This window comes from Poecilia formosa, unplaced genomic scaffold, assembly GCF_000485575.1.
Source record: "Poecilia formosa unplaced genomic scaffold, Poecilia_formosa-5.1.2 Scaffold1, whole genome shotgun sequence".
Lineage (NCBI taxonomy): Eukaryota > Metazoa > Chordata > Actinopteri > Cyprinodontiformes > Poeciliidae > Poecilia > Poecilia formosa.
Genome location: NW_006799940.1, coordinates 4801566 through 4813612, shown reverse-complemented (window position 1 = coordinate 4813612; position 12047 = coordinate 4801566). Strand labels below are relative to the sequence as shown.

The window sequence follows — 12047 nt, the reverse complement described above, 5'->3', positions numbered from 1 at the left end:
ATATATATGATGTTCGTGCGAGTTCTGATAGACACATGTCAGAATGCACAGTGGGCCACACCTCGTTGCGTGGTTTTGACCAGTTACCTGACCACAGTTCTCCACCTAAGTGGGAATGGACAAACAACTGGAACAACTGGCAACACTGGATGAATAATGTGTGCATGTGGGAGGCAGATGTCTTTAAAATGTTTTCTTGTTTAATACGGGGCAACGGGTTGCACTGTGGAAGGCAGCAAAAGGTTGTGGATGTTATCATGCACTTAACCTCAGAGTTATTAATTCACATTAGATCTGAGGTGGAAAAACTTCACGCCAGATAGGACAATATAACTTTATGAGGACAGCTATTATGAAAAAGATGTAGTGTTTTTATCGATTAAAACTAATTTCATAATTTGCTACCGGAACATGGATGTGGTCTCATTTTCAAGTCCAGCTACAACTACAGAGGTAAATGCATCTTAGCATTTTTAATTTGCTAACAGCTGATACTAATCGTTTTTTGGGCTGATCGTCAAGAATCATTAGGAAGTTAAAAAACATATATGTCTGGGTGATAGAACAATGGTTTTGTATCAGATACCAACCACCGCTTCATTAGGTTCCTGTCGCATTTCCTTACACTGTGCACATCATGAAGTTCATTCATCATTGAGTGAACATGCAAAAATCAATTTCACATTTATTTCGAGTGCAATTCAAAAATAGTATTTCGTTTTTGCAGTGTTGTTTCCATCGCATCCGGCCTAAGCCAACCCCTGGGGTAGTCAGGCACATTATAGATATCAAAATCTGCAACTGAAAACTACCGGTAGTGTTTGTATCATAATTTAAGAAACATGGCTGTAGGACGTTTTAAAACTTGGCAGTTCTTTTTTTTTTTCCATTTCTTTTCATCAATACAGAACAAGATGAAGAGCAACTGTAAGACAGATGGTGACTTGATCTACAGCGTATCATCAGCTAAGAGGAAGGTCAGGTAGGAGTCATATGAGCCACCAGCTTCAGTGTCCACATTAAAGCAAGTTTCTCATCACCATGGAGTGTGTTTGTGTTTGAGTGTGTTGTTGGGGGATGGGAGGTGGGAAACTCCTCTAACATTATCTCCTTTGAGTTCAACTGAAATTCATCGCCCCCACAGACCAACCAACCCAAAAACGTTTTGGAAAAAAGTTTTTTAGTCATGCAGGAAAAATTGGCTACAGTGACAAGTTGGACTCAAGTTGCCTGTTGCAACTGTCACCTTGGTGGTGGCAGCATTATTCTGTGAGGCCGTTTTACTGCAAGTGGTGCAATTCAAAACGTGGATCGAATATTATCGAAAAACGACTATCTCCAAATTCCTTAATTTCATCTCAAACCAAGAACTGGATGATTGAAACATGGTCACAGCTGTGTGTTCTAACAAGATCATTATTCCAAGCATTAACACTGGCTTTGGATTAGAAAAAGCCTGCTGATGTTAACTGTTTTGGAGAACCCTGACCTAAATTGAACTTAAAATCTGTGAACTTTGCTTGAAAATGCCTGACATTTGAAGTATGTGTCAATAAAGAGCGTAAATGATTCATTAGACCACATGACCATTGAAACCCATCCTTTGTCGACTCTTCTTTGGTTTATATTTTGAGGTTTGTTGGCCCAAAAATCCTACTTTAGTTTTTAAAGTTATTTCTTTGATATACACATTCCTGAGATTCTCAATCTTGCCATGTTAAAAGCTAGAGCTGCATGTGTTTGAAATCAGTTTGATGGCGATATTAGAGCCATCACAAATTTTCTTTTTTCCCCTCAAATACTGCATTTTAAAGAATTGCATTCATTTTTTTTTTCTTTGCAAACATCTTAACTTGTTTGCCTATATGATATTGCACATGCATGCCGAGTTAAAGTTTTCTGTTTGTGGGCAAAACATCTGCCGCCTGATTAAAACTGAGATCACGATACATGCATACAGGTTCGAAATTTGCAGTAAGACCATACCGATAGTGAGAATAGTGTAATTATATTTTTTTTTTCCAGGCTGAAGCGGTGATACTTACTGGCGAATATCCAGAGACTCATAACAGGATGTTTATCTGCATCACTGACTCCCCACATCAGCCGAGTGCTCTCACACAAAGGCAAGCATGTATACCATGCACGAACAATTGAGGTTTCCTCTGTGTCGTCATTTCAGCACTTAGCCCACTGACACCAGAGTCATGCTTATGCAGTCATTTTCACTTTAGCCACTCAACGTTGACACAGGCATGTCCACGCAAACAGGAAAACTCAGTCTTGCACAGTGAGTCCACAAATATCACATTTTGGTAATAATTTATTGTTTCAAATGTTTAAAAATATTTAACCAAATATATATAGCAAGTATCAATTTTTTTACACACGTTAGATTCAAATCAGTAACTGAATAAATTATAAAGACGTAAGAATATTAGATCACCGAAGTCTGTTTTTTTTTCCCCCCCAGGTGATGCTGGCAATGTCTTGACTCTTCATGAGCTCAAATCCCTATTGAGTATATAGGCAATCCATGATAGAGATAAGGCTTTACTTCAAATAGGACAGTGACAGACAGCTGCTGAGTTGGCCTTTAAGGATTATTTGGTGGGATTAGCAGGTCAGTCTTAAGTCTCTGAAATGCAGCCTGACTCCAGCTTGATGCTTGCTGGTGGCAAAACCATGGGACTGTGATGATGCATCTGAGCAGCGGTACACTCCGCCGCTGATCTAGAGATGCTCAGCTCAGCCTTCCCTCTGGCAACATCTTGGAGGCTTAAGATATTATTATCTATCTTTCGTATCAGGTCAATGATGTTCCCTTTGTCTATCTCAGCCTCAGTGGCCATTGCTTCTAGCTGCTCTGCAGCCTCACTCATGTCAAACCTCTCTATCTCAGAATTGACCCGCTGTAGCTCCTCTGGCGACAGCCTGCGGGATGCTGAGGGGGACAGAGGGCAGAATCCTTGGAGGTGCACCTGCAGGCTGCTGTAGTGAAGATATGTACTGGGGCAGCGAGGACAGCGGTGCGTCCCCTCCCCTGTATGCAGCCGTTTGTGAAGCTTGAGGTGAATAAATTGAGTAAATCGGGCTGGGCAGAGCTTGCACTGGTAAGGCCTCTCGCCGGAGTGTAATCTCTGGTGGGTCTTCAGGTTGCTAGTGCTGCTAAATCTCTTATGGCACACCTAAAAAAAAAAAATAAAGCAACGTAAATGTAACAAATGCATCTAACGGTGTTCGAGCTTAGATGACATGATGGCTAGAAGTGTTAGCTTTTTTTCAATATGGAGAGTCAAGCTGTGAAATAATACTTATGAAGTTACACACTTACCTTGCACTCATGAGGCTTCTCTCCTGTGTGAACCAAGTAGTGTTTTTGCAAGTGAGCCAGCTGAGTGAAGTTCTTGTTGCAGGTCTGACATTTAAATGGACGCTCACCACTGTGCACTCGCAGATGAACCTGAAAACAACACGTAAGAGCAATAGTTTTAGTTTCAGCTTTAGTATGCTCTAAAACACAGCATAGTCATTCAGTTATATTTCTTGCTAGTTATTTTCTTCAACTTTCTTCAGTGTCTTGATGCTGTACTGACCTTGAGGTTGGACAGCTGCCCGAAGACCTTTCCACAGATGTTGCATTCATACCGAATCTTTCCATTTTGCCTTGTGAGTGGATAAGACAGAGTCTTGTAGCCAATGATCTGGCCTCCTCTCTTTTGCCTCCGAAGATCCAACGCATCTTCAGCATTGCTCTGAGTGGCAGAGGTAGGTGTGGAAGGAAGGTAGTTTGAGGAGGCAGCTGTAGCAACTGGAGGTGAGCATTCCCGAGGTGCAAAAGAAGGTTCTCCATGGAGATTAATGCCAATGGGTGGGGAGCTGGCCTTGGTAGATGCAGTGAGGTCTGTGTAGACATTGGTGCAGGCAGAGTATTTGAAGTCTCTGAGGTCAGTTGAAGTATTCTTGAGGTAGTTAACCTTTTTGGAGTAAAGGTCATTGGTGTCTTTGTGGTCACTAGTTTGCATAAAACTTAGGTCTTGCTTGCAGTTGGATGACGCAAGTAAAAAGTCTTTGGAACCACTACCCAAAGGATGTAGAAAGTGTGCATAGTTGTCGAAAGGTAGAAACTTAGAGGATGTGGGCAAGTGTGGTTTCAGTCGTTCATTGTAGAGTGGTACTGAATGCGGCAGAAGGCCCAGTGAGTAGTGGGGCAGTAGATAGGGGCCCTCCCTGAGAGTGGAGTGAACATCCTTAGAAACACAAGCTTTTTGGTGAGGTTCAGTTTTGCCAGCGTCTTGAGCGTGTTGCAGGGCGAAGTGCAGATTAGCTGGAATGGGAGTGCTCAACGCTGGCCTTTTGGCAGTAGAAGCGCTGTATGATGCCAAAGGTAGCAAAGGAACGTATCTGTAGCCATGAGCGGGCTCCAAGTTGGACTGCATCGGGTAGACAGTATTGGAACATAAGGGAAAAACTGGGACACTCGCTGGAAACACCGGACTGTCCTGGTGTCTGAGACAGACAGATTTAGGTTTGGAAGGTTCGTCTCGAAGAATCTCAGAAACAGTGTGCCCTCGTTTTCCTTTCGTCCTTTCGCAAGCCTGAATTTGCTCTGATAGACAAATGGGAAATGGAGAGACGTCATTAAAATCAGGTGGATTTAGTTTAAAAATTCCAAAACTCAGCTAGCTGCTACATTCCACTGAGTGATCTGCGAAGTTTTAATAATAATATACATCCAAGCATGTTCTTTTTATCAATGTGATCATTTTTTTAAATATGGAGTTAGACCTTTTTCACCAAGTTTACCCTACAGAGTCTCCCACACCACTTAACCTTATAAAAAGTGACACTAGACATGAAGCAATCATCCTACAATCTGAATCTGATGTAAATAGTATACAGCCCATGGTTACAGAAACTGCTTTAGAGACCTAGTTATTTGTAAGCTTGTGTTTTATATATATGTATATAAACATCATATAGATGAAACTGCTTTTCATCTACATGGTACAGAAATTTAGGATTTCAGTCAGAATGAAATAGTCCTAAAGGTGGCTGGACATGTTCACACAATTGTGCACAGACATTACGTTTACAATATCAGGACTTCTATAGTGTCACGTGTAAACAAGTGAATAGCCAGGAAGTCTTGTGGGTGGTGCCTTTATGGCCTCCTGCAGACTAGACAAAGTACTCAAGGTTGCAAACAGAGGAAGACAAAATACAAGGGTATGGTTGTCCATTTAACCTACTTTGGACACAGTTAACATCTCACACACAGGAGTGCAAGTCTTATCTTTTGTTCACTCCCTTCTTACCCTACCCTTCCACCTCTTAGCAAACAAACAAATAACACTGAGTGAGATATCAATCTTTCAGCGGGTCACCTTGTCAGGAAGTTAAAGTAGCCTTCCCAAGACACTTCTTTTAAGAGCTAAATAAATAAAAGATGGTGCACCGGAATAAAGTCAATACCTTAAGTCACAACTACCGAGGGAGCACTGACGTATGTAAACAGATAATGCAGACTGAAAGGTTTAAAATAAGGAAAATGGTCTCATTTTACTTAGGTGCTGCCTCTTTGGACAATCCCCTCTCTGTTTCCATGACTGTTCAATCATCTTTTGTACTCTGCTTCAACAAAGGGGCCATGGGTGTGACTGAGTAACTTTTTTTAACACCCATACAAAGACTGTGTCAGCTGGTCAACTGTTTGACAGGGAGCTCTTCACTGTGACAATCTAACCGTGATATGTGTCAAGAGCATAGGCGTTGGGGTGGTTTCTAATGACTTTTATGGGATTTTATTCAATCTAAGCAAACACTTACCATTTTTCTCAACAGCTAGTTGGCCAAGATGAGGGTAGTTGCAACGCCGGGCAAGTTCAGAGCTGTACCACACCAGAAGCTCCTGATCTGGCTGAAGTGGTTTAATTGTGTAAAAGAAGATGTCCAAACCTATCTGGCAGGCAACCAGATTCTGCTCTTCTACTGATCTTGCCGGGTTGACGTAGCGCATCCAGTTGCTTTGTTCCTCATTCAAACCATCCAGGATATGGTGAAGTTGCCCCTCTGAGAAGACCTATAATACAAAACAGGACTGAAATTATGGAAAGTAGTTCTGGTAATAACCAGACAGGCAGCACCGTAATATGATCTGACTTCAGAATCAGGATGTCAGTTTCCTAGTCTCTTTATGGTAAGCATTATATTTTAGTTCAGCTGAAGAATTAGCATAGGGCCGGTTGCGGTGCAGCAAGTCATCTAGAGTTATGAAAGCAACACTGAATGAGACATTCTCAGGTTGACTGGATTATAGTACGATATCTCGCCCACTGCCACCATGAGCTAGGACAATTGTGGAGCAGATGTCCTTTACCGTCCCTCTCCATCACTACTTCTTCTGCTGTCTGAAGCTATGGAGCAGTGCTCTTGATTGATTCATGGCTAATAGACCGTCTCCGTTTAAGCTATTCAAAGGTCAGATAAGCCTGGTTTTTAGTTCAAGGTTACCAGCCCTGTGCCTCTGAATTGCAACGGAGCTTGTGAGTAATGGAAGATCTTCTGGTGTTGCTGATTTGTAACATCGCAGTTCTCAGGCTCAAAGCCACTTCCTCGCTTAGTCAGTGTGAGAATGTGTGAGTCTGGAGAAGTGCGGACATGTATATGGTGTATTTACTGGCAGTGATACCACTGCTGAGAGAAGCAGAGAGAGAAGAACCACTGCGTCACTGAAACCAAACAGCTGTGTGTGCCTGGGTGTGGGTGTTCGTGCATGCGTGTGTGTGTGCGCGTTACTTCAGACAGCCTTGCCGAGTACTGGCAATCAGTTTTGCATACGTGTCAAACACACGATTAATTCTCCATCTAGTGCAATACCCAAGCAGTGACTAGCAGACTTTTCTTATACAGGATGCCTCTCCTTGACCACAACTGCAAACCAGCGCAGTGACACCGTTATAGAAAGGTCCTTGGTTGGAGCTGCAGGATGTGAACAGTTCTGAAACACACCCGTGCATTTCACTTTCAAGCACCCAAATCCAGAGCCTCACATGTTGCTTACTTACCCTCCAGAAGTATCTGCTGTCAGCATTTTTTGGCAGTGTTTTGCTGGTGTAGCTTTCGCCAACGAGAGGACCAAAACGGGTACCCTTTGGAATCAACTCCCTACTGGTCACTCCAAGCACCTGCTCAGCACACAGAAACAGACAACAGATTAGTTCACAAATGGAGAGAATAAAGAAGACAGTTGTGGAAAAGCTGTTCTTTTTCTTTTTAAAATTCAACTTCTACATGATTAAAATAAAGTAATGCAGTGCTTTGGAAAACTATTTGCTCCCTGGCTTATAACTTGTTTTAAATATCAGAAAACAACAAGTTTAGTAAATAGAAAAAAAAAAAAAAACTGTTTTCAAATTATGATGTCTTCGGTTAAGGAAAGAAGACATCACAGCCAATGTGAAAACATAATTATCCACCTTTCTTAGAAATGAATTAACTGTGACTAGACACTTTCTTTAAAATAGCTGAGTTACATTTCATTAACCACAATCACTGATCACTGCCTGACTTACATAATCAAGAAGTAACTTAATACAGACATGTCTGACAGCTTGAAGTAGGCTAAAAGATCTCAAAAAGTAACATGTCATAACCTAGGCAAAAATGTCATATAAATCATTTAACCTAGAAAGATTTTCAAACAATTTCTAAGGTTTTGAAACTGCAGAGAACCACATTATCCACAAACAGTGAAAACATTAAAAAAAAGCAGGGAATTTTCCAAGGGTAGCCAGCTTATCAGAATTTCTCTGAGTACATCAAAAACTCAATCAATGCAATCCATATCATTATGTCAGGTACTGCAGATTTCACTTGTCTCAGTTAGGTCAGAGTTCATGACTCAATTATCTTAAATAAATTGGGGAGGGGAAAAAATTGTATCCAAAGTCCAGTATATACACAAAAAGAAGACAGAATCCAGTATGTCATTTGCCAGCTTGTTGATCCTCAAATCTTTTAGTAAAATTTTACGTGAGCTTTCTAGAAAACCGTTTTCGGCATACATCTCATTATGAATCACACTGTTACACTAACAACATTTCAAACAAAGCAGGACACTGTCAGTTCTAGGTTTTGTTTTGTTTTTTGTTTTTTTTACAGGTGGCGATACTGCCAGTATAAATAAACAGTGATGCAGTTAATTTACAGGTAGTGATACTGGCAGGGCACCACTGGTTCAGTTCAAGGCACGGTTCCTTCTTCAAATAGCGTCAGATCGATTTGAATAGATTTTATTTGTTAATACATGGAATTATAATTTGAAAACAGCTATTTTGTGTTGTTCAGGTTATCTTTGTCTGATGTTAAATTTGGGTGGTAATCTGAGACACGTTAAGGACAAGAAAACAACAAAAAGTAGGAGAGTCTGGTCGATCATATTTGCATAAAAATCTTAGCTGAATTACTGGAAAGTTGACATCTTCTTATTGTTTTTACAAGGCAGCAGATTTTATTGTGTCAGATCTTCCGCACTGAATAACGATGTGGCACAACCTTTTCCCCGTATTCTGAATATTTAATAAGCCAGTCGTCAGAGTTTTCGGCAGTTTCTCTACCACATTAAAATTTCACCACCGGCTGTTGTTCTGTGACCTCCAGGTGTGAAACTCACTCCTCTGTTTCCAGCCTTCTGGCTGAGGGAGAGAGGATAAGATGTCACGGTCACACCCCGACTGGTGAACTACACCAGGTTACATTTTTTTTGTCAAACCTAAAGCGTAAAGGCACATGTAAAGTATTCCGTCTTTCATCTTTGAGTGATTCTCGTATAGTGGCTGTGACGGGATGAGTCCGACTCTGGTTCATCTACTTAGTTTTGTTCTTGATGGCTTGATCTCAGTTGCGCTTGTGTTGCAGATCACTGGTCGTCTGTGCTAAAAGGCCCCAGGCAAGCCTTGTTAACAGGTAAAAGTACTCAACTTTGCACACAAGATCTACTTCCTGCGACTACATTTGAAAACCATACTTTCTCTATAGATTCAGCCACGCAACTTTAGATTTGCTGGACAATTCCCACCAAGCCAGAGACAGACTTCTGGCTATTTATTTCAGGTGTTTCCTATTTGATGAGTCCCCATGTGTCAGCTTTGCTTCAGGGTCTAATTTGTCCCTGGAACAAAGGGATCAGAATCTTTGCTAGCTGCTAATCACAGCCCCCTGTGTCTGAGTGCTGGGGGCTCAGCCATTGTCTCCGTCTTTGCCTCGGCACACATGCAGGAGGGAGGAAAGGCTCAAATTAGACAATAACATGTCAAGTACATCCCGCCTGAGGATGGATGTGTGGACGGAAGGATGTTGGAGTGACGCAAAGAAATTCTGTAAAAACAAACAGCTGCTCCGTTTATGCTTAGATGTTTGTCGTTTTTTTTGATTTAGGGATTTTACAGTACGATTCCAAAGCCAGGCTTTTGCTAAAAGCCCACATATGGTATAAGAGTAGAAGGAAAGTCTTGCATACCTCTGCAGAACTGTAGCAACGTTTCAGGGCAAGGTTTCTGGGCAAAGACCTCTCAGCTCTTGTTTTGCCGGGGCTTTTGGACTCTTCCTCCAGAGGGTGGTCTTTCACGATGTAGGTGCACTGCTCCTCAAAGTCAGCTTCACTCCACGATCTCATATCTACATTTTGTGTGCCTGTCACAGAGGTAGCTCCTATGCTCTGCGGTGACCTCTCTGAGGTTAGCATGTCTGTGGTGCATTCAGAAGAGGAGGCCTACGGAGGAGAAAAGGGCAAAATATCTGGGTGAGCTGTAAATCAGACCATATCAATAAAAACATGCTGGCTGTTGGATTGTAGAAATGATGGAGGCTTTTTTATTTTTCCAGCTACCACAAATGATGTGGGTTCTTTTTTTTTTGCAAACAAAACCAGGTTTCCTTAACAGCACATCCACCCCACATATCAAGGCTCATTTTGGAACTCTTGTTGACACAATATGCCATTGTCTTTTCATTTCACAGTAAAGGGAAAAAAAAGAAATACAGCTGTACACACAAAGAGTCAAGTTTTGAATTGATCTTAAAGTAGATTTTGGAGTGTAACGTGAGATGCATCATAGAGGAGGTAGTCACAGTTCCAGGAATAAGACATTTTCCATCGGCTGCTACCGGACAAACAGACTTCAAAGTGAAACCTGCCCGATTAGCCCCGCTGTCCCATACATCCTGTGACTCTGAATCACCACCCCAAGGCTACGGTTGAGGTTAACTTTGCACGTCAGGCCTGAAGCAGGACCACTTTCACAAGGAAACTAACACTCCTTGTGTATCAACCCGACTTCCTCTGAATTGACTTGGCATTTTGCCAGTCCTGAACTCTTCCTTTTCTCTTCTTATCCGATTGCCACTTTCTGTCCATTTCTCTGTTTTGCCTCAAACAAGATATGGTCAAGTAGCTCAACCCTCACAAAAGAAACGTGCCGTACACGACAGGATGACAGAGTGAAAAGATGATGAAAGGTTTGTGACACACAAACACAAAGTGCAGAGCTAGTGCTTTATTAACCTCTTCACTTTGCTGCTAAGATAGTGATTGATAAGCACTAATATTGGTAAGCAGTCATGTGACTCATGTTCTTCCCTGATAAGAAACCACATTAAAAGTAAAATCTAAACCTTATTAAAGACTTAAGCGTCTATAGGCTGAGAGAAGCTAAAGCAACAGATTATCTGGGAGAAAGAAAAAATAAGAGAGAGAGAGAATGGACGCAAATAAAAGTGCAACGAGATGAGATTTATGGAGGATGTTTCAGCCTTTTTTCTCTGAAGTGTGTCGCCACAGCTGACTCGGAATGACTGTCACAAGTGTGACAGCTCACTTTGAAACCATTCAACCCAGTGACACAGCAGAAAATACCCTCTGGAAATCAAGACATGAGTCAAGAGCTGTATTACCATGTATCAGTTTGACTCTAGAAAGCACAATTAAACTCTGCCAGACACTCCTTCCTGAGAGACAGAGATGCGTCTATCAGCTAAAAAGAATAACTGAATTAGAAACCGATTCAGCAGACAGCCCTTCAGATAGTGACATCAATGATTTTATGAATGTGTCAGACTTACTTTGAAGCCTTGAGAGGAGCCACACATAAGGCAGGCTGTCTGTGCTCTCCTAGATGTTGAGTTTCTATTCTCTGCGTCTCTTGTCTCCTGTCACTCACCCGGCCACAGCGTACCTAAGCGTGGCTGACTCTGCAGTCAAACCTTTGAGTCTGGAGGAGCTAAGGTGCATTTCTGAGAGTATACGAGAGTAAAACACTCCCTTTTCCTGCTGTGCGCCCTCCTCCTCCTCTTCTTCCTCCTCCACTCCCTCTCTCTTTTTTTTTTTTTTTTTTTTTTTTAACCCCACGATGACTCCTCCTTAGAGTGGTTATATCAGTGTGTGTGCGTATGTGTCATTGTGTTGCCCTGAGGCATAAGGCTTTCTCCAGGGGGTGGGGTGCGTTGGCTGTCACAAAGCTATGTCCGGATCACACAAATGCATCTTCATTTTCTGAAAATTGCTCTCTCTGTCTGTGTGCAAAAAGAAGGCAAACCTGTGTTGAGATTGTGAAAAAGCTAAGCAAGAATGGTTTGTTTGGAACTGTTGCTTCCTTTCCCTTAGACCTGGGGTGGGCAATCCTGGTCCTCACCGCCCCCTGTCCTGCATGTTTTAGGTATTTCCCTTCTGCCACACACCTGAATTGTATCTCTGGGTGATTAACAGGCTTCTGCAGCACTTGATGGCCAGGCAATCATTTGAATCAGCTGTTCTGGAATAGATGCACGTCTAAAACAGAGCAGGGGGGCGGTGAGGACCAGGGTTGAGAAACACTGCCTTAGAAGTTGTTTGAAATGAATGGAAAATGTTATGTCATGCAACTCAGCAAAAGTTTTGTCTTTTCTTTAATAAGAAAAGACAAAACTTCTGAGTTCTTTAATAAAGCCCGCATGTAAATCTAGAGCACCTTTTCAAGTGCTTTATGTTTCAGCTGCTTATTTTCATTTTT

The 12047-nt window shown here is 41.9% G+C and overlaps 1 protein-coding gene across 1 annotated transcript; it reads right to left on the bottom strand.

Moving 5' to 3' along the window:
- Nucleotides 1-2311: 2311 nt before the first annotated feature.
- On the bottom strand, nt 2312-11370 carry prdm1c (PR domain containing 1c, with ZNF domain). The gene is made up of 7 exons (XM_007546590.2): nt 11122-11370; nt 9521-9772; nt 7068-7187; nt 5830-6082; nt 3597-4609; nt 3335-3463; nt 2312-3188 (listed from the first exon to the last, which is right to left on the bottom strand). Exons 1-7 carry the CDS (start codon nt 11146-11148, stop codon nt 2631-2633), a joined length of 2352 nt encoding a protein of 783 aa, XP_007546652.1. The 5' UTR covers nt 11149-11370; the 3' UTR covers nt 2312-2630.
- Nucleotides 11371-12047: the final 677 nt, after the last annotated feature.